This window comes from Sus scrofa, chromosome 14 (assembly GCF_000003025.6).
Source record: "Sus scrofa isolate TJ Tabasco breed Duroc chromosome 14, Sscrofa11.1, whole genome shotgun sequence".
Taxonomy (NCBI): Eukaryota; Metazoa; Chordata; class Mammalia; order Artiodactyla; family Suidae; genus Sus; species Sus scrofa.
Window position 1 is genome coordinate 50,886,658 of NC_010456.5, and position 18,458 is coordinate 50,905,115.

The window sequence follows — 18,458 nt, forward strand, 5'->3', positions numbered from 1 at the left end:
ACAGGTCTCACTGGGGGGTGACTTTGCACCCCAGAGACACTGGCAATGTGGGGTGACACATTTGGTTGTCCCCAATCATGAAGGCGGTGAAGGCATTTCTGGCATCTGGTGGGTAGAGGCCAGAGACGCAGCTCAAATTCACTGGCCACCAGATAGCTCGGCTCAGGGTCTGGCCTGCCCTGCACGGCACACACCAGCCAAGTTACAGAATCTGAACTAGGTATGGTGCTATACCGAGGCCAGGGTGCTGCATGGGGTGGACCCCAACCTCCAGCCCTGAGGAGATGCATCATGGCCAATGCAGGTGCCACATGAGGAGCTGGGCCCCAGGGCACTCCCGCAGCCCTGCTGTGGCTAATTCCAGGCTAATGTAGATGCCCAAGCTCACAATCTGTCCTCCTTCTACAGGGCCAGGAAGCCTTCCTCAAAGCTGCATTATTGCTAACAACAATGGGGAAGAAAACACGTGCAGATGACATATCCTCTAATCATTTAGCTGACTCCCCCCCAAAAAAGATTAAAGGACTTAATTTTATTTAATTTTATTTTAACTTTATTATCATTATTATTGTTATTTTCTCTTTTTAGGGCTACACCTGTGGCATGTGGAAGTTCCCAGGCTAGGGGTCGAATCGGAGCTACAGCTACAGTTGCTGGCCTATGCCATAGCCATAGCAATGCAGGATCCAAGCCTCATCTGTGACCTGCACCACAGCTCATGGCAATGCCAGATCCCCAACCCACTGGGAGAAGCTAGGGATTGAACCCGCATCTTCATGGATACCAGGCTAGTCAGATTCGTTTCCACTGAACCACAACGGGAACTCCTTAGAGGACTTAATTTTTTTTTGTCTTTTGTCTTTTTTTAGAGCCACACCCACGGCATATGGAAGTTCCCAGGCTAGGGGTCCAAATGGAGCTAGAGCCGCTGGCCTAAGCCACAGCCACAGCAATGCCAGATCCGAACCGTGTCTGCAACCTACACCACAGCTCATGGCAATGCTGGATCCTCAGCTCACTGAGCAAGGGCAGGGATCAAACCCACATCCTCATGGATTCTAGTTGGGTTCGTTAACCATTGAGTCATGATGGGAACTCCTGTTTGTTTTAACTTTATACTTTTTGAAAACAGGTTTGGCTATTCAATTCCTTTGTCTTTTCACATAAATTTTAGAATCAGCTTATCAATATCTTTTTTAAAAGTCTGCTGGAATTTTGGTTGGGATTGCATAGAATCTATAGATAATTTGGAGAGAATGAACCACCTAATGATATTGATTCTTCTGATTCATGAACATAGTATATCACTCCTTTTATTTATACCTTTGATTACTTTCACCAATGTCTTACGATCTGTAGCATACGGATGGTATGCATATTTTGTAAGATTTATATCTAAGTACTTCATGTTTTTTGCTGCTATTGTAAATGGTACTTTCCTTAAAAATTTCAATTTCCAAATGTTCACAGGTAGTATATATAAATAAATATAAACTTATTATTATTATTATTTATTTATTTATTTTGGTCTTTTTGCCATTTCTTGGGCCGCTCCCGCGGCATATGGAGGTTCCCAGGCTAGGGGTCTAATTGGAGCTGTAGCCACCAGCCTACACCAGAGCCACAGCAACACGGGATCCAAGCTGTGTCTGCGACCTACACCACAGCTCATGGCAACACTGGATCCTTAACCCACTGAGCAAGGGCAGGGATCGAACCCGCAACCTCATGGTTCCTAGTTGGATTCGTTAACCACTGTGTCACGACGGGAACTCCCTGTCTTTTTGTCTTTTGTAGGGCCTCACTCATGACATATGGAGGTTCCCAGGCTAGGGGTCTAATCAAAGCTGTAGCTGCCGGCCTATGCCAGAGCCACAGCAACGCAGGATCCGAGCCAAGTCTGCGACCTACACCACAGCTCATGGCAACACCAATCCTTAACCTGTTGAGCGAGGCCAAGGATTGAACCCACAACCTCATGGTTCCCAGTCAGATTTGTTAACTACTGAGCCATGACGGGAACTCCTAAACATATTAATTCTAGAAACATTCCTGCAGATCCTCTGGGATTTCCTACCCAATCACTTCATCTACTAAGAGACATGATGTCATTTCTTCTGGTCTGGATGCCTTTTCTGGCACTGTCCTCAGGCTCCCATATAGCCCTCAAAAGGGTGGTGAGAGCAGATGCCTCTGTATGTTGAGGGAAATACTTCCCAGTGACTCTGCCCTTGGTGCAGGGTGGGCAGTTACCAGGAGGGGATGCTTGGCCTAGGAGGCAGTGAGAAGGCTGCAGAAACAAGGCTGCAGTGTGTGGCAGGGTTAGGCCCTGACAAGGCTGCTCTGGCTGCACAGGTGAGAGACCTGTGGCAGCTCTGGTTCTGTCCACACACCCTGAAAGCCCTGGTCCACTGAGAAGTCCTCAGATCTGGGCGGGCTCCACGGGCCATGCATGCCCACAGATGCAGCATCTTTGTCCATGTCTGGTCTTTCTTGAAGAGCCTAGACAGGCGAGACAGGCAGGAGCATTCTCAATGCCTGAGAAATGGAGCCAAGGATCCAGGGGAAGAGAAAGCCAGCATCTGACTCCCAGGGAAGGAGAGTGGGCTGAAAGCTGCAGTGAGGTGGCTGGGGTGCAGAAAACCAGCAGGCACCCAGTCTGCTTGTGAAGCTACAGGATGCGCCATGTAGTGGTGGGTACCGTCCACCGTGGGCTGGGGAGGCCTGAATGTGCTTGGGCTCTATGTCCCCTTGGGGCACTTGCCTGAAGGCCCACTCCTGCCAGCCTGTGCCGCTGTCTGCCCTCCCCCAGTGGCCTTGGGGCACAGGGATGGCTCTGGAATGTGGCCCTCACAAGCGGCCCCAGCTTCTTCCAAAGGCCCCGCCCAGGTCGCTCAGCTGTCGGGTCCACAAGCCCAGGGTTTCGACATACCCCACCCATGTCACTCTCACACTGAAATTCACGCTTCTAATTTACTTTCTCCTGAGAATGCAGACTGGCAGTGAGGTGCAATGAAGAACAATGAGCTGTGGGAGTCATTGCACTAAAGGCCACGGAGCAGGAAATAGAAGGAGGGGGACATCCAGAGACCCCCTCCCATGCCTGGCAGCCACCGCGACCCACCGCCCACTGGAGAGAAGCTTCATGTCAAATCTGCAGGTAATACTTAACCTCTTCTCACAGACACTAACAGTGAAGACTGACGATGGTAGCAATAGAACTATCATTGCCCAGGTCACTGTTCTCAGAACCAGGAGGAGTGCTAACAAGGACTAAGGGGAAAGCCAGCTCTGAGAGTGAAAAGGAGAGGGGACAAGTGTTGGCCCTCAGTCCCTGCTACTGTGTCACCACTCAGGGCCAAGCTGGCCACCTCACCTGGGTCCAGGCACATGAATTTGCAGCACTCCTTGGGGTCCTTGCGGTACTGCTGGCAGCCCTGGGGACGCTCGCACAGCGCAGCCACACACATCTCGGGTTCCCCTCGGTGGCAGGTGCAGCTCAGGCAAGGGTCATCTCCTTTGGGGGTAAAGTAGAACCCTTCATCCACCACGTTGTCCTTGATGTCGACACACGTCTGACCTGCAACAGGCACACCACCCATCACTGGCTGGAGAAGCTGACTCTCCCCACCTGGGCCTGGGCAAGCATGACAACAGAGGAGTGAGCAAGATGGTCACAGGAGGGGCTGAGAGGCCCCAGCAGTCAGGACAGCACACGCCTGGTCAGCACACCTGGCCAGGAGTAGACAGCAGGGACAGAGAAGAGCCAGGAAGAAGTGCTTGCTTTCATGTGCCAAGCGTGTTGTGTGTGAGACGTCCTCAATTTAAGATGCTGGTGCACGAGCACTGGCTATTTTAACATCAGAATGTATTTCAAGTGAGGGTGCCAAAAGGCTGCTGGTTTCACTCAGGAAGAAAGTCCACCGGACCCAAGACACAGGATGAACTGGCACTGAGCCAATGGGCCAGAGGAGGGATGGCTGGGGTGAGACAAGGGGGCAGGAGACATGACACATACCATGCCACGAGGGGTGAGGCAAGTGGGTCTCCTCAAGGACACAAGAAGGAGGACATTCTGGTCTCTCAGTGGGGTGAGGGCATCTTGGAAAACTCTTTAGAGACCCCACTCCTCAGCCTGTGACACACTCACCCAGAGTCAAATGTTTTTAACTTGGAGTTCCCACTGTGGCACAATGGGATTAGTGGTGTCTCTGGAGCACTAAGACGCAGGTTCAATCCCTGGCCTGGCACAGTGAGTTAAGGGATCTGGCATTACTGGAACTGCAGCTTGGATCTGATCCCTGGCCCAGAAACTTGATATGCCACGGGATGGCCAAAAAAGAAAAGAAAACAAACAAACAAAAAAAAAAAGATGTGTTTAACTCATGTGATCAGGAACTGTGCAGGGCAAGGAACTTACATAAAGCTCTTACTGTTCAATCAGAGGGAGAAAGCATGAAGAAAATGCACAGAGCTTTTGGAGACATGGGAAAACCATCTTGAGTTTCAAGGGCCAAAACCTCCATGTTCATCACAAAGCAAAACCTACACATCCTGGAAGCTCAAGAGACTCCAAGTAGGACAAACACAAAGAGCATAACTCATCAGACTCGGCACAGGGAGAATGCTGGAAGGCAGGGCAGAAATCTCAAAAATTGCAAGAAAAAGTGACATGTTACTCACTGGGAACCCTGGTAAGATTTTGCAATGAGAGGCCAGAAGGATAATGTGTTCCAAGTGCTTGAAGGAAAACCTTTCAACCAAGAATCCTCCTGCCAGCAAAGCTGTCTTTCCAAAAATGAAGACTTTCCCAGGGAAACAAAATGGAGAGAACTTGTGCTTCAAACTCACATGACAGGACACACCAAAGTCAGCTGAGCCTAAAAGCAAGTGACCCTCAAAAAGTACTGTGAATCCACATAAGAACAAAAAGCAGCAGAAACGGCAATTATATAATTGTAAAAGACAGTATCAATGTGTATTTTCCCTCCTTTACCCTCTCAATTTACTTAAAAGGCAATTGTATAAAATTATTTACCATGTAGCACTGGGCCTGTAATATAAGAAAATGTAATGTACCTACAACATATTTACTAACCACAGCAAAGGAAGTGGCAGAAGCTAAGCTGTCCTGGGTAAAGGGAAAGACTGCAGATCAGAATGCAATTATAACACTGTATTGTTGGGTTTTTAATACCAAGAGGTCTAATGTGCGATAATAATGCTATAAAAAGAGGGAGAGAGAGGAGTTCCCGTTGTGGCTCAGTGGTTAACGAATCTGACTAGGAACCATGAGGTTGCAGGTTCGATCCCTGGCCCCACTCAGTGGGTTAAGGATCCGGTGTTGCCGTTAGCTGTGGTGTAGGTCGCAGATTCAGCTCGGATCCTGTGTTGCTGTGGTTCTGGCACAGGCTGGTGGCTACAGCTCTGATTAGACCCCTAGCCTGGGAACCTCCATGTGCCACGGGAGCGGCCCTCAAAAGGCAAAAAGAAAAAAGAAAAAAAAAAAAGAGAGAGAGAGAGAATAGACTTATGCAGAAGTATATGATATTGTGATTTAGAAGAAATACATATTTGGGAGTTCCTGTTGTGGCGCAGTGGAAATAAATCCGACTAGGAACCATAAGGTTGCAGGTTCGATCCCTGGCCTCGCTCAGTGGATTAACTATGCGGAGTTGCTGTGAGCTGTGGTGTAGGTTGCAGACACAGCTGGGATCTGGCATTCCTGTGGCTGTGGCATAGGCCGGCAGCTACAGCTCCGATTCAACCCCAGCCTGGGAACCTCCACATGTTGTGGGTGTGCCCAAAAAAGCAAAAATAGAAATATGTATTTGGTCATTCAGATGACCAAAATGCATTTCTCATATATACTTGGTCCACAGATTCTGGCTCAGAGCTCCCCAGATGCTTGGAATTTCCTAAGTGTAGAAAGTGACAAAGATGTCTTTGTTATGTTATATGATGACGTGACTTTTGGAAACTGGTTGCCAAGAGAATCAACTATGTGATCAGAGGGTTGGAACCTTTAGTTCCTGTTCCCCGATTTCTGGGGGAGGCGGGGCTGGAGGTCGAATCAGTCGCCATGGTCAACAGTTTGGTCAATCATGCCTATGTAACGAGGCATCCATAAAAACCCAAAAGGATAGCTTTCTGACTCTTTTTGGAGAGCTTCCGTAGCAATGACAATGCTGAGTCCTTAACCACTAGGCCACCAGGGAACTCCAAAGCTGAGTTACTCATACATGGCTGTTAGGAATATAAAATAGTACAGATCTTGAAAAAGTTTGCTAGTTTCATAAAAAGCTAATGAGAACTTACATTTACACAAAAACCTGTGCACAAGAGTTTCCTTATGGTGCAGTGGGTTAAGAATCTGGCATTATCACTGCAGCAGGTTACTGCTGTGGTGTGTGTTCAATCCCTGGCCCAGGAACACTCATATGCCACAGGTACAGCCAAAAAAAAATAAATCAAACAAAACCTGAAAAGCTGTTGCTGGACCCAAACCCCAGCTGCAGTGGGAGAAGCACCTGGAATAGCCACACACTGGGAGACCCAAGAGCATAGACTCTGAAGAGTAGCCCAAAGGGAAAATCTAAAGCGGAGGGTGGAGTGGATGTTGAGCCCCTAGCAAATCAGCTGCACCCCAGACATAAGATACCTGCAGGATTCAAAGCCTGGGCTGTAGGGAAATAACCACAGCCAAGCCCAACTCCTGCCTAGACTGGCTTCCCCACTGCACTGAAGGTCCAAAGAAGAAAGACCGGCCTCATTCCAAGCATCAAACAGCTGAACTCCGTCTCTACTGCCCGTCACAACCTGTCCAACTTTCAACAAAATATTAGGAGGCATACAAAAGCCAGAAGAAAATACCAAATTCCTGTGACAAAACGATCAACAAGATCAGACTCAGATGACACAGAAAAAGGAACTAACACATAGAGAGTTTAAAATAACTATGATTAATACATTAAAATCTCTCATGAAAAAGATGACAACATACAAGATGGAAAATTCAGCAGAGATAGAAACCATGAGAGGATTCCTATTGTGGCTCAGCAGTAATGAACCCAACTAATACCCATAAGGGTGAGATTTGATCCCCAGCCTCACTCAGTGGGTTAAGGATTCAGTGTGGTTGTGACTGTGGCATAGGCCGGCAGCTGCAGCTCCTATTCAACCCCTAGCCTGGGAACTTCCATATGTGTGGGTACGGCCCTAGGAAAAAAAAACCTAAATAAAATATCAGCAAGCCATAGACTGCTGTACACACACACACACACACACACACACACACACACACACACACACACACACACACACACACACACACAAAAGCCATAAGGGAATTCTCACTGTGGCAGTGAATTAAGAATCCAACTACTGTGGCTTGGGTTGCTGTGGAGGCATGGGTTCAACCCTCAGCCCAGCACAGTGGGTTGAAGAGCCAGTATTGCCACAGCTGCAGCAGAGGTTGCAGCTATGGCTCAGATTTGATCCCCAGCCTAGGAACTTCCATATGCCATGGGTCTGGCCATAAAAGAAATTAAAAAAATAAAAAACAAAAACCATGAGAATGGTTTAATGAGAAAATCTATTAATGCAAAAGAGTAAATTATAAAAATCGTGTAATATAAACAAAATAGCAAAAAATATAAAATAGTAAAGAAGAAACACATACTCCCAATAAATGCAGGAAAAGCATTTAGTAAGAATCAACACTTTCTTTTCCCTTTTTTGGCCACCTCTGAGGCATATGGAAATTCCCGGGTCAGGGATCGAATCCTTGTGGGAGCTATGACCTACACCACAGCTTCAGCAATGCAGCCAGCTGGGTATCGAACCAGAGCCTCCACAGAGACAAGCTGGATTGCTAACCCACTATGCCACATCACAAACTCCAAAAATCAATATATTTTTGTAATGTAAAAATTCCTAGCAAACCAGGACTAGAAGGGTATTTCCTGAGCATTGTAAAGGTATCTGGTTCTATAAACCCTTTAGAAACTTTTCCATCTAATGCTGAAACCCACATGCCATCCCTTTGGGGCTGGGAAGATAAGGGGGCTCACTTCTACCACTCCTAACCAACGTGACACCAGAGACCTCAACAAGAAAAGAAACGCCAGGGGAAAAGGTAAAGAAGTAAACATAAAAAGTCAGAGATTTCAAAGAAAACACAAAAATGTCTAAAATCTACTCTTTAGTAGAGATTCCACCAAGTAAGAGAATAAGAACATTTAGAAAACTGATCCAGGAAAACGCCAAGAACAAGTAACAGGATGGTTGGGCAGAGGAAGGAGCCAGCAACAGCTGGGAGGATTTTCCACTGAGCTGCTGTGAAGATGGTGCCAACACAGGAACTACGAAGAGCCATGTCCCATACAGCAAGGAGGTCATGACCCAGAACAGCTCAGCAGGGGAGGAAGCCCCCAGGCTGGGGGAGCAGCCCAGAAAGGGCAGATGAAGAAGCAGAGGGAGAAGCCCTGGAGGTCTGTGGAGAGCAGGGGGAGGTGATGGAGGGACTGTGTCTCCTCCCAATAGGGAGGCAGGTGGGGCAAGAGAGGGCAGTCACCAGCCCTGGTCCTGGCCTTGGGCGGTCACATTCGGCCAGGTGGTCACCCTTGGGGCTTACTTCGTTTACACAGGAACGAAGACTTGTCCTGGCAGCTCTCAGCACGCCAGCTGTGCAGGTCGCGGTGGCGGAGTGTGGGGAAGTGGAAGCGCTGGAGCTGCGCACAGAGCACGACGTTGTTGTCGGACGCAGCTGCAGCCAGGCCGGGGTCCGGGGGTAGCAGTACCTCTGGGGACCCTGTGGGGAGGACGGGAGTCACAGCACAGCCTCAGCGCAACCTCTCCAGGACCAGGCCCATCAAGCAAATGGCTGGCAGGTGGGTCCTGTGCCTGTGAGCCAGGGAACAAGCACACTGACACCTCAATGCAATGGTCAGGAGACACGAAGGTGGTGTTCATGTCCAGCAAGGCCAGCGGAGCCCAACAGGAAAGAGACGCCTCTCCTCCTCCACAGGGACACAGCCAGGGACAAGCCATGATCTCAGTTCAACCACAGAGTCAGGAAGACAACTGTGTCCAGGAGAGTCCACAACGTCCTCAGGGCTGGCACATTCTATTGCATGAAGGAGGCACCCCAACAGCCAGGATTAGGGCAGATGACAAAGAACTGGAATCCTCTCCACCAGGCACACTGACTCTGGGCCAGGAAACCCAAAGGCTGTTTCTGTGTCACTGCCCCATATGGAACCTGAATAAGTGCTCACACACTCTGGGAAGGAAACATGGAAACATGGGAGCTTTAGCGGGGTGCTCAGAGCACTGGAGAATGGGCTGACATCCTAAGCAGGAGGGGCTGGTGGGGTGGCTCTTTCTCAATGCTGATCCTGTCTGTGCTTCCACTCCTCTGTGGGGAGACTTAGCCCATCACCTGCCACAAGGTCACCTGGGCTAGGGGCTCTGCCCTAGCCTGACACTCCTTCATCTCCACAGGGGGCGACAGCAAGCTGCTGGAGTTATGAGCTCACCACCCTCATTTGTCCTCAGACACTTAATTAAGGACTGGGATGTGTTGGGGGAAAGAACATGCCCCAAGCTCAAGCTAGAGGCCCAAGGAGCAGCCCCAAAGGAGAGGCCTGAGGAGGGGCAGGGCGGGGAGTCTGGTTGTGCCACAAGTGGTGAACTATTTTAATTCCACCTGTGAGCTGGCTCCCACCTGTTTCAGACTCTGACTCTGACCTTTCCACTCCTAGGAAGTTTGTCCCTCCCTCTCTGGCCCATATCCATGTCTGCTGCACACCTGCTCATTTTTATGCTCCAATTAAAGTCCTGAACTTTGAGAGGAAGGTGGACAGTGTAAAAATGGCCAAGTGAGAAGCCAGCACCGGTTCTGGAGGAGGCCAACCCCACATGGGCCTGGGGGAGGGGCCTCACCGCGCTCAGCCAGCAGGCCTACCATCACAGCCTCCCCAAGGCCTGGGGCCCAATCCTCCCCATGGCTCCACTTTAGGCACCGCTACGGGCCAGGCACTGGTAGGAAAAGGCCGGAGGGGAGATCCCAGCAATGGTCACCTTCTCAGGATGCCTCCCCTACCTTCCCCACGGGGTTCAAGCTAAACAGCTCAAGAGACCAGGAAATCTTACCTTTGAATGCCACCTCCCAATGACCTTCCAAGGAGCTGTTCCGGCCAGTGAAGACATACTGGTAGCCAACCCACAACCTGCAGGAAGGCAGAATTGCAGGAGACCTCAGACTGACAGCTGGAAGCAGCCACCTTGACCTTAAAAATACTAAGCTTCCAAGGCATTAACAACTTTTTAAAGTTTTGATACTTAATTTTATTTATTTATATTTATTTTTATATTTTTGCTTTTTAGGGCCACACCTGTGGCATATGGAGGTTGCCAGGCTAAGGGTCTAATTGGAGTTATAGCTGCCAGCCTACGCCACAGCCACAGCAATGCCAGATCCGAGGCATGTCTGCGACCTATACCACAACCCATGGCAACGCCGAATCTTTAACCCACTGAGTGAGGCCAGGGATTGAACCCGCAACCTCATGGTTCCTAGTCAGATTTGTTTCCGCTGCACCACGATGGGAACTCCTGATACTTAATTTTAACAAGATGCACTAAAATTCTAAACAATAAATTCACTGGTCAGAAAAAGTTTTTTCCTTGGGTAACTCTTGCCAAGACTGTTCTTGTTGGGAGTTCCCATCGTGGCTCAGTGGTTAACGAATCCGACTAGGAACCATGAGGTTGTAGGTTCAATCCCTGGCCTTGCTCAGTGGGTTAAGGATCTGGCGTTGCCGTGAGCTGTGGTGTAGGTTGCAGACGTGGCTCAGATCCCACGTTACTGTGGCTCTAGCATAGGCTGGTGGCTACAGCTCCGATTTGACCCCTAGCATGGGAACCTCCACATGCCACAGGAGCGGCCCAAGAAATGGCAAAAAGACCAAAAAAAAAAAAAAAAAAAAAAAGGCTGTTTTTGTTAGCTGAACCAATAAAACTTTCCCATTTTAAGCAAAACCAACCTAGTTCTTGGTGGACACAGAGCCCTGCGAAAACACTAAAACAAGCATAGCGTGCTGGAAGTAGTAAGTTTTATGGCACGTGAATCACCTCAGAAAAAGACAACTCTCTGTGAGCTCACTGCCTCCCTCGGGGGCTTCTGCTCAGAGCCTCCCTGCCCTGGGCACACTCCTCACAGCAGTGAGGGGCAGGCAGTGCACTCAGCCTGGGCCTAGAGATGCCCACTGGCGGGTCCTCTGCTACTGAGGGCGCCACGCTGCCCTATCCTGAGGTCACGTCTTCTCCCTTCTCCGAGGACTCAACCACCCAGGGAGCCGGGAGTTATTCTTCTCCCTTTCTCTCATGACTTGCCAACGTCAAGGCCTCCACCTGCCATGATCACTGCACGCCTATGGCAACCATTGTGAGGAGGGAACACTGGCAGCCCAGTGACCATGGGATCCACTCTCCACCTTGGCAGTGTTAAAGGGGCAGGGTGATGTGATCTTCAGAGGCCCTCAGCACACATCTTCATTCAAAACAAAGCCCCAAAATGGGCAGTCTGTAAGTTTCCCTGTTTTCTCTTCAATGCTGTAGACCCCAGGGTCTAGAGAGGGTCTCTGGAGCCAGATGGCTAGACGCCCTAGACAGAATGTGCCCTGGTCATCACAATGGACCCCTGCGGTTTCCAGGGGACTAAGCAGATAGGCCCGTGGAAGGCAATGGCTCCAGGTCTGGCAAAGCCCATTTTCTCAGGGGGACCCCCCGCCCACCGCCACCGCATGGACTATGAGCCATGCCCACCAAGACCCACACGCCCTACAGCTGCAGCAGAACCCACACAGGGGCCCAGCGAAAGGCCTGGCTCAAGGTGACACAGGTGGTGGCCCATCCCTGCCCCTCTAAGAGCCACCCACCCCATCTCAACACCCATCTCCATCTGCTTCTGGGAGTGGACAGCTGAGGCCCCGGGCACCACCCTAGACTCACTTGTGCTGGTCCTGCCAGGCAAAGCTCCGCTCCGGCTGATCCCATTCCTGGGCCAGTACAAAGCGCAGCTCCTGGTCAGTGGAGAAGATGGCGAGGGACCCATTCACACGCTGGCAGGTCTGTGCGGCGTCCCAGTAGTTCTCCCCGCTCAGGTAGACTCGGTAGCAGCTGGCTGTGCCCTCATAGTGGTGCCACCCTGTCGGGCACTTCCCTAGGAAACATGAAGGACGGAGGGGAGTTGCCCCCAAGTTAGGATCCTCACTCCAAATGCACCTGTACACACGGCATCTAAGCAGCTCAGACACAGGAGGGGAAACTGAGGCTGAGGGGGGAGCTCTGCTTCTAGGACCTAAGTCTCCCAGTTCGATAAAGGCCGCCTCAGGCTGGCAGTTCACTGGGTAAAGTGGGTAATGAGCAGCAGAGGCCTCCATGCCAGCTCACTGTGGAGCCTGGCAGGCCTGAGCAGTTCCACATATGTCCTCACACCCAGACATGTCTCTTCAGAAGGGAGTTTCAGCTGTAGTTTTTCTGCCTTTCTTATTATTCTCCTTTATTATTGTTTTTTGGTAGCACTTGCGGCATGCAGAAGCTCCCAGGCCAGGGATCGAACCTGCACCACAGCAGCCACCTGAGCCATAGCACTGACATAGCACTGGGTCCTTAACCTGTTGGGCCCCCAGGGAACTCCTGCTGGTTCCTTTAAAATCTGATGTTGTAGAGAGCTCATCAAATAACTAGTTATTAAAAACATTCCAGGGAGTTCCCGTCATGGCGCAGTGGTTAACAAACCCGACTAGGAACCATGAGGTTGCGGGTTCGGTCCCTGCCCTTGCTCAGTGGGTTAACGATCCGGCATTGCCGTGAGCTGTGGTGTAGGTTGCAGACACGGCTCGGATCCAGTGTTGCTGTGGCTCTGGCGTAGGCTGGTGGCTACAGCTCCGATTCGACCCCTAGCCTGGGAACCTCCATATGCCGCAAGAGCGGCCCAAGAAAATGGCAAAAAGACAAAAAAAAAAAAACCAAAAAACCCAAAAAACACATTCCCTTTAATGAATTCCCCTGGTGGCTCAGTGGGTTAAGGATCTGGCATTGTCACTGCTGTGGCTTGGGTTCTAACGCTGGCCCAGGAATTTCCACATGCCGCAGGCATGGACAAAAAAACAAAACCCCACATTTACTTCTTTTTCAGCCACACTTGTGGCATATGGAAGTTTCCAGGCCAGGTACTGAATCTAAGCTGCAGCGTCGACGCAGCTGTGGCAATGCCAGATCCTTAACCTATTGTGCTGGGCGGGGGATCAAATCCATGCCACCAAAGAGACAAGGCCGGATCCTTAACCCACTGTACTGTGCCATAGTGGGAACTCCAAAACACCCACATTAAAAAAAAAAAAAAAATAGAGGCAGAGCCTGCTTCTCCATCTATAAAAGAGTGGGTACCATCCAGCCCCAAAAGGCAACCATCTAATGAAAAAAAGCAGCCTGGTTCCAGAGCCTGGGTTCAGGTCACAGCTTCTTTCTCAGGGGCTGGGTAGCCTTGGGCAGGTCACTGTGCAGCCTCACACATCAAAGGAGGTCCTGAAGTCATACTGCTGGCACAGCCATGTGGCACAGAAGAGTGAAGGGCCATGTGAGGGGTGAGCCCTGAATCACAAACAGGGCAGGTCTGCAACTTACTGCTGAAGCGGACAGGCTGCGCCACGTTCATGGTGTGGAAGTGTGTGGGGTCGCCGCCTCGAGCCCGCCCCTGCCTTGGATCCACAGCCTCCTTCCCATGGTAAGGACGAGACTCCCCGATCACTTCTGAAAGCAGAAAAAAAAGTAGCTATAAACTGCTCATCAACACTAAGGAGCCAAGGCGAACCACGGTGCAGTCAGAGGGCTGGGTGCTAGGAGGGAGCAGCACAGATTCCATGTATTCAGGTTTTCTTTGGAACTCTTTAAAGTGTGCTGTTCATGTCAAATGGGTCACATGTGCTTCTGACTGCAATTATACCTGGATAGTCTACATTTTTTATTACGACAACATATATGAGGCCTTTATTATGAGGCTTCCCTGTGGCATCTTATTGGGCTGCTGCAGGCACAGCAGAGTCAGCTATTTCTGCTGAACATCCTCTAGCAGCTCAGGCCCCAGGGGTTCTCTGCAGAGTCAGTCTGTTCCACCCCCCACACCTTACCCCCGCTACCCAGGAGGCTCCCAGTGAGCTGTGTGTGGCCCTCTCTGCCTGTTGGTCCCCCTCACAGCCTGAGGACAGGGCCCCTGGCCCCTGGCACAGGCCCTGCTGTGCAGTAGGCCTGCAGCACTGTTGAACTATAAATAGGAAGCTCAGGGCAAGAAAGAATGCCAGCCAGCTTTATGTGCCTTAGTCTAAGAGTAATTCACAGGTCTAAGAGGAGACCTGGAGAAGTGAGATTTATTCAAGATGCGAGCAAGAAAGAGCCAGGTGCTACACTTCGCCCATGACTTTCTCGCTTGGCCTGCAGAGGGGCTCACGGGTGCAAGGTGGACAACACCCAGTACAAGGTCAGATGACAAACTTCATTTTGCAGGGCTGCAAAATACAGACATTTGCACAGATATCAAAGCAGTTCAGCCTGGCTCAGCAACCTCAGGGAGGCCAGGACCGGAAATGGGTTACTGGGCATGGCCTGGGGCGTGACAATGACAGGGGTGTGGCTTGGATGGAGCAATGGCAAGGTCGGTGGGCGTGGCAGAAAGGGTGGCAGCGTGCTTGTGCAAACCCTCCCTGACCCTGCTGCTGGCAACCTGCCCACATGACAGACTTCTCCAGTGTTTGATCTAGCGCCATGGACTCTGATGCTGTTTGTATTTAATAAAACAAAATTCTATTTTTGCACTATAGAGTAACAAATATTCAATGTAAAATATTTGAGAAATATACAAGTTTGAAAAGACAAAACAGATAAACTGTTACTACAGTAGAGGCTGCCACCCTTCCAATCTCTTTTCTACACAAATCCTTAAAACTTTTGGGATGACATCAAACACTGCATTTTATGACTTGCTTGATTTGCTGTCAGCTTACAACTATAAACAGCTTTCATATTCTTAAACGAGTGACACTTTCAATGGCATTTCTTTAATTACCACAATTCTATGGTTCAATGTTTGGGCTGCCTGCACTTCCTCATTTCTGCAGAAGCAGTGGCTTTGTGTCCTCCTGAGATGCAAGAAGCTTTGCTCCTCCCCCTCCAGCTACTCAGAACTTCCCAAACTCCTTCCCAGGTAGATGATGGGATCGAGGCCACTAGCTTGCCAATCACTCTACCACATAAAATGTGCTCTCAGTGCCTGGGATAGGCTTACACCAGGCAAAGACCCACAGGAGAAATATCTTCAAGGCCAGTGGCTCGAGTTGCCCTCTTCAAACCCCAGTCTGCGGGGGGGGAAGGGGCTTCAGCTCTATGGGACTGGGAGCCCTCCTCTGCTCTGCTCCCAGGAGGGGATCCCCTTGGGCGATGGGCTGAGGGATGGGGGTCAGGGATGAGGAGGGAGGGGAATAGAGGAATTCCCACAGAGGGACAGCTTGGGCAAAGCCAAAGCCAGGCATATCTGGGACAATCTTGACGACAAGCCTATTTCACTGCCTCTGAATCTCGAAGCTCCCTTCTGTCTGTTCAAACCAGCAAAACCTGTGGTTCCACTTTGGGTCTTGGCCTCTTCCCCAGACCAAGGATAGCACTTAGCACCCAGGAGAAGACAGGCCAAACTGCTGAGAGACAGGAATCTAGGGCAGAGGGAGAGAAAAGGGACAGTTTTGCAGGGGGCACTCAACACCAGGTGGCTAGGATGCTGCCTGTGGTGAAGCCATCTGCAGGCTAGGGAGGGGGTGGTGCAACAGGTGAAATTTAACGAAGTAACCAGAAAGCCTAGTGGCAGTAGACTTTCCTACTATGTCTTTTCATATCCACCCCCTCATCACTCATTATTGAGTGGCTGTTACATGCTGCCACGGAAACCCACCAACTGACACAGGCCTTTGCCAGCAAGAAGAGGAAGAAGAGCTCAGCCAGGGGAAGGTGTGATGACAGACAAGGGCCCCCTGAGTGTCCTGTGGGCCAAAAGTAAGAATTAAGGGTGGCTGGAGGGAGGCAAGGTTTACTGGATCAGCAGCCTTAGAGCCCTCTTTTAGGACCTCTGACAATAACTTCCCTCACAGACAGTACTGCGGTCAGCTGGTCAACAGGTGCAGTCTCAGGAGGCAGACACCCCAGGGCAGCCTCCCCTCCCACTCCCTCCCTCCACCTCGGTGGAGGTCAGCAGATGACCTTGACCCCTGAGGGGGGCGCCCTCCTCCTCTTCCACCCACAACTGGCCTTGGACTCAACTCACTCCCTGTAACCCGAGCCAAGCCCAAGCCAGTGCATCTTCAGATGTCCTCACCAGACAAGAGAATAGCTCTAAGGAGCCATGAAGCTGGGAGCTGACAGGTCATCTGACACAGGGAGGCAGGCCTGGCAGTGACAGCCCCACTCTAGAGCAAAAATGCCCCCCAACCCCAACCTAGCCACCAGGACCCGTCTCCCCAGGTGGTGTGGTCTCGTATGTCCTCCAGGCTTCAGGGCAAAGGCTTCTCGCTGGGAGCACAAGTGTGCCAGGCTCTGCTTCCCCAGCACAGGCATCCCAGGGAGGATTCCAACCCTGTCAATCCCAGTAGCCAGCTCGCTGCTTCCCAGGAGCATTTGGCCAAAAGCGAAGATTATTGGCAAATAATGGACATGTGATGGACATTCTGCATTTCTAGCCACTTCAAACCTGTTTAAATATGGAGTGAGGGTCTAGATGAGCTAGTAACGCCTCCACATGAAGGAGGGGCAGGGGCTGTTGAGACACACGCCACGTGCCTACTTCACACCAAACAGGTTTGGAACTGTGGTCAAAACTGAATGTCTCAGAGTTCCTGCTATGGCGCAATGGATTGGCGGCATCTCTGCAGCACCAGGACACAGGTATGGTCCTTGGCCAGCACAGTGGGTTAAAGGATCCGGTATTGCCACAGCTTCAGTATAGGTCGCAACTGTGGCTCGGATCCCTGGCTTGGGAGCTCCATATGCCACAGGGCAGCCAAAAAATAAAAATAAAAAATAAAAATCGAATGTCTGTAAGTTAACCAATATTTGATTACCAAAGCAGGACTTCTAAAACCAGAGAGCCATGAAATAGAAAGTTCCTAATGGTATTTCCATTATGCAGAGCATGTTCTTTACCAGTGAGGACCAGTCACCTCGTTCAGGGGGGAACCTCACTGGGTAAAAGTTGCTGGTTTGGTTGAGCCCTAGGGACTGCCACCTTTGTCTCTATCCCCTCAGGGACATACCAGCATAAGCACACTGTCTCCACTTCATACCCATGTGGACAATACAAGTAACTGCAAAAACCCAGCCCCATAAATTCCAAGTTCAAAATCTGCCCCCCTCCTGCTGTTCCTAGGGCCCTGAATGGCTCAGTGCACAGTCCACAGAATGGACGATTTACTGCCTGCTTATGTGTGGCATGAGCAGGCTGACCTGAGTGGGGCTCCTCACCCAAGGTGTCTTAATTCTTAGATGTGTATATCACAGGATGAAACAAAACCCTCCTCCCTTGCCCAGCCCTCTGCTCCTAATCCCATTCCCACAGAAAATTCTCTACTTTTTTCTTACTTCTTTTTCAGGTAGGTTTTTTTTTGGGGGGGGGTCTTTTTAGGGCCACACCGAGGCATATGGAAGTTCCCAGGCTAGGGGCCCAATTGGAGCTGCAGCCACCAGCCTACACCACAGCAATAGAGGATCCCAACTGCGCCTGTGACCTATATCTTACCTGCAAGAATGTCCAGAATTCTACAAGCTCAACCAGAAAACAACATCTAGGAGTTTCTGCTGTGGCTCAGCGGTAAGAACCCGACTAGGATCCACGAGGATGCAGGTTCGATCTGTGGCCTTGCTCAGTGGGTTAAGGATCCGGCATTGCTGTGAACTGTGGTGTAGGTCGCAGACGTGGCTCGGATCTGGTATTGCCGTGGCTGTGGTATAGGCCAGAGGCTATAGCTCTGATTCGACCCCTAGCCCGGGAACCTCCATATATTGCAAATGTGGCCCTAAAAAGACAAAAACAAAAAACAACCTGAGTAAGGCTGAAACTAGCATTTTGTGTTTTTGGTTTTTGCCATTTTATTTTTATTTATTTATTTGTGGGGGGGCAGTCATCTTTCTTGCTGTCCCTTTTCCTCCATGGTGCCTATATAGATTGCTGCCTGACTGAAGCACACTTTTTTTTTTCTTTTTTCCTCAATGGCCACAGCTGCAGCATATGTAAGTTCCCTGGCCAGGGACTGAATATGAGCCACAGCTGTGGCAACATCTGATCCTTTGACCCACTGCGTGCTGGAAATCCAACCTGTGCCTTTGTAGCAACCTGGGCTGCTGCAGTTGGATTCTTA

At 50.4% G+C, this 18,458-nt stretch overlaps 1 protein-coding gene across 4 annotated transcripts in view; it reads right to left on the reverse strand.

Moving 5' to 3' along the window:
• Positions 1-18,458, reverse strand: part of DGCR2 (DiGeorge syndrome critical region gene 2) — a 54,344-nt gene that overhangs the window by 5,398 nt on the left and 30,488 nt on the right. For 2 of the 4 annotated variants that reach the window (XM_001929599.7, XM_013981509.2), the window contains exons 3-7: positions 13,693-13,818; positions 12,016-12,226; positions 10,156-10,232; positions 8,636-8,812; positions 3,377-3,580 (exon numbers count right to left, since the gene is read on the reverse strand). In XM_001929599.7, coding sequence (XP_001929634.4) covers positions 3,377-3,580; positions 8,636-8,812; positions 10,156-10,232; positions 12,016-12,226; positions 13,693-13,818 — 795 coding nt within the window. Of the gene's footprint in view, positions 1-3,376; positions 3,581-8,635; positions 8,813-10,155; positions 10,233-12,015; positions 12,236-13,692; positions 13,819-18,458 lie in introns of all 4 variants that reach the window. The other 2 variants (XM_021073673.1, XM_021073674.1) reach the window with 1 other exon arrangement.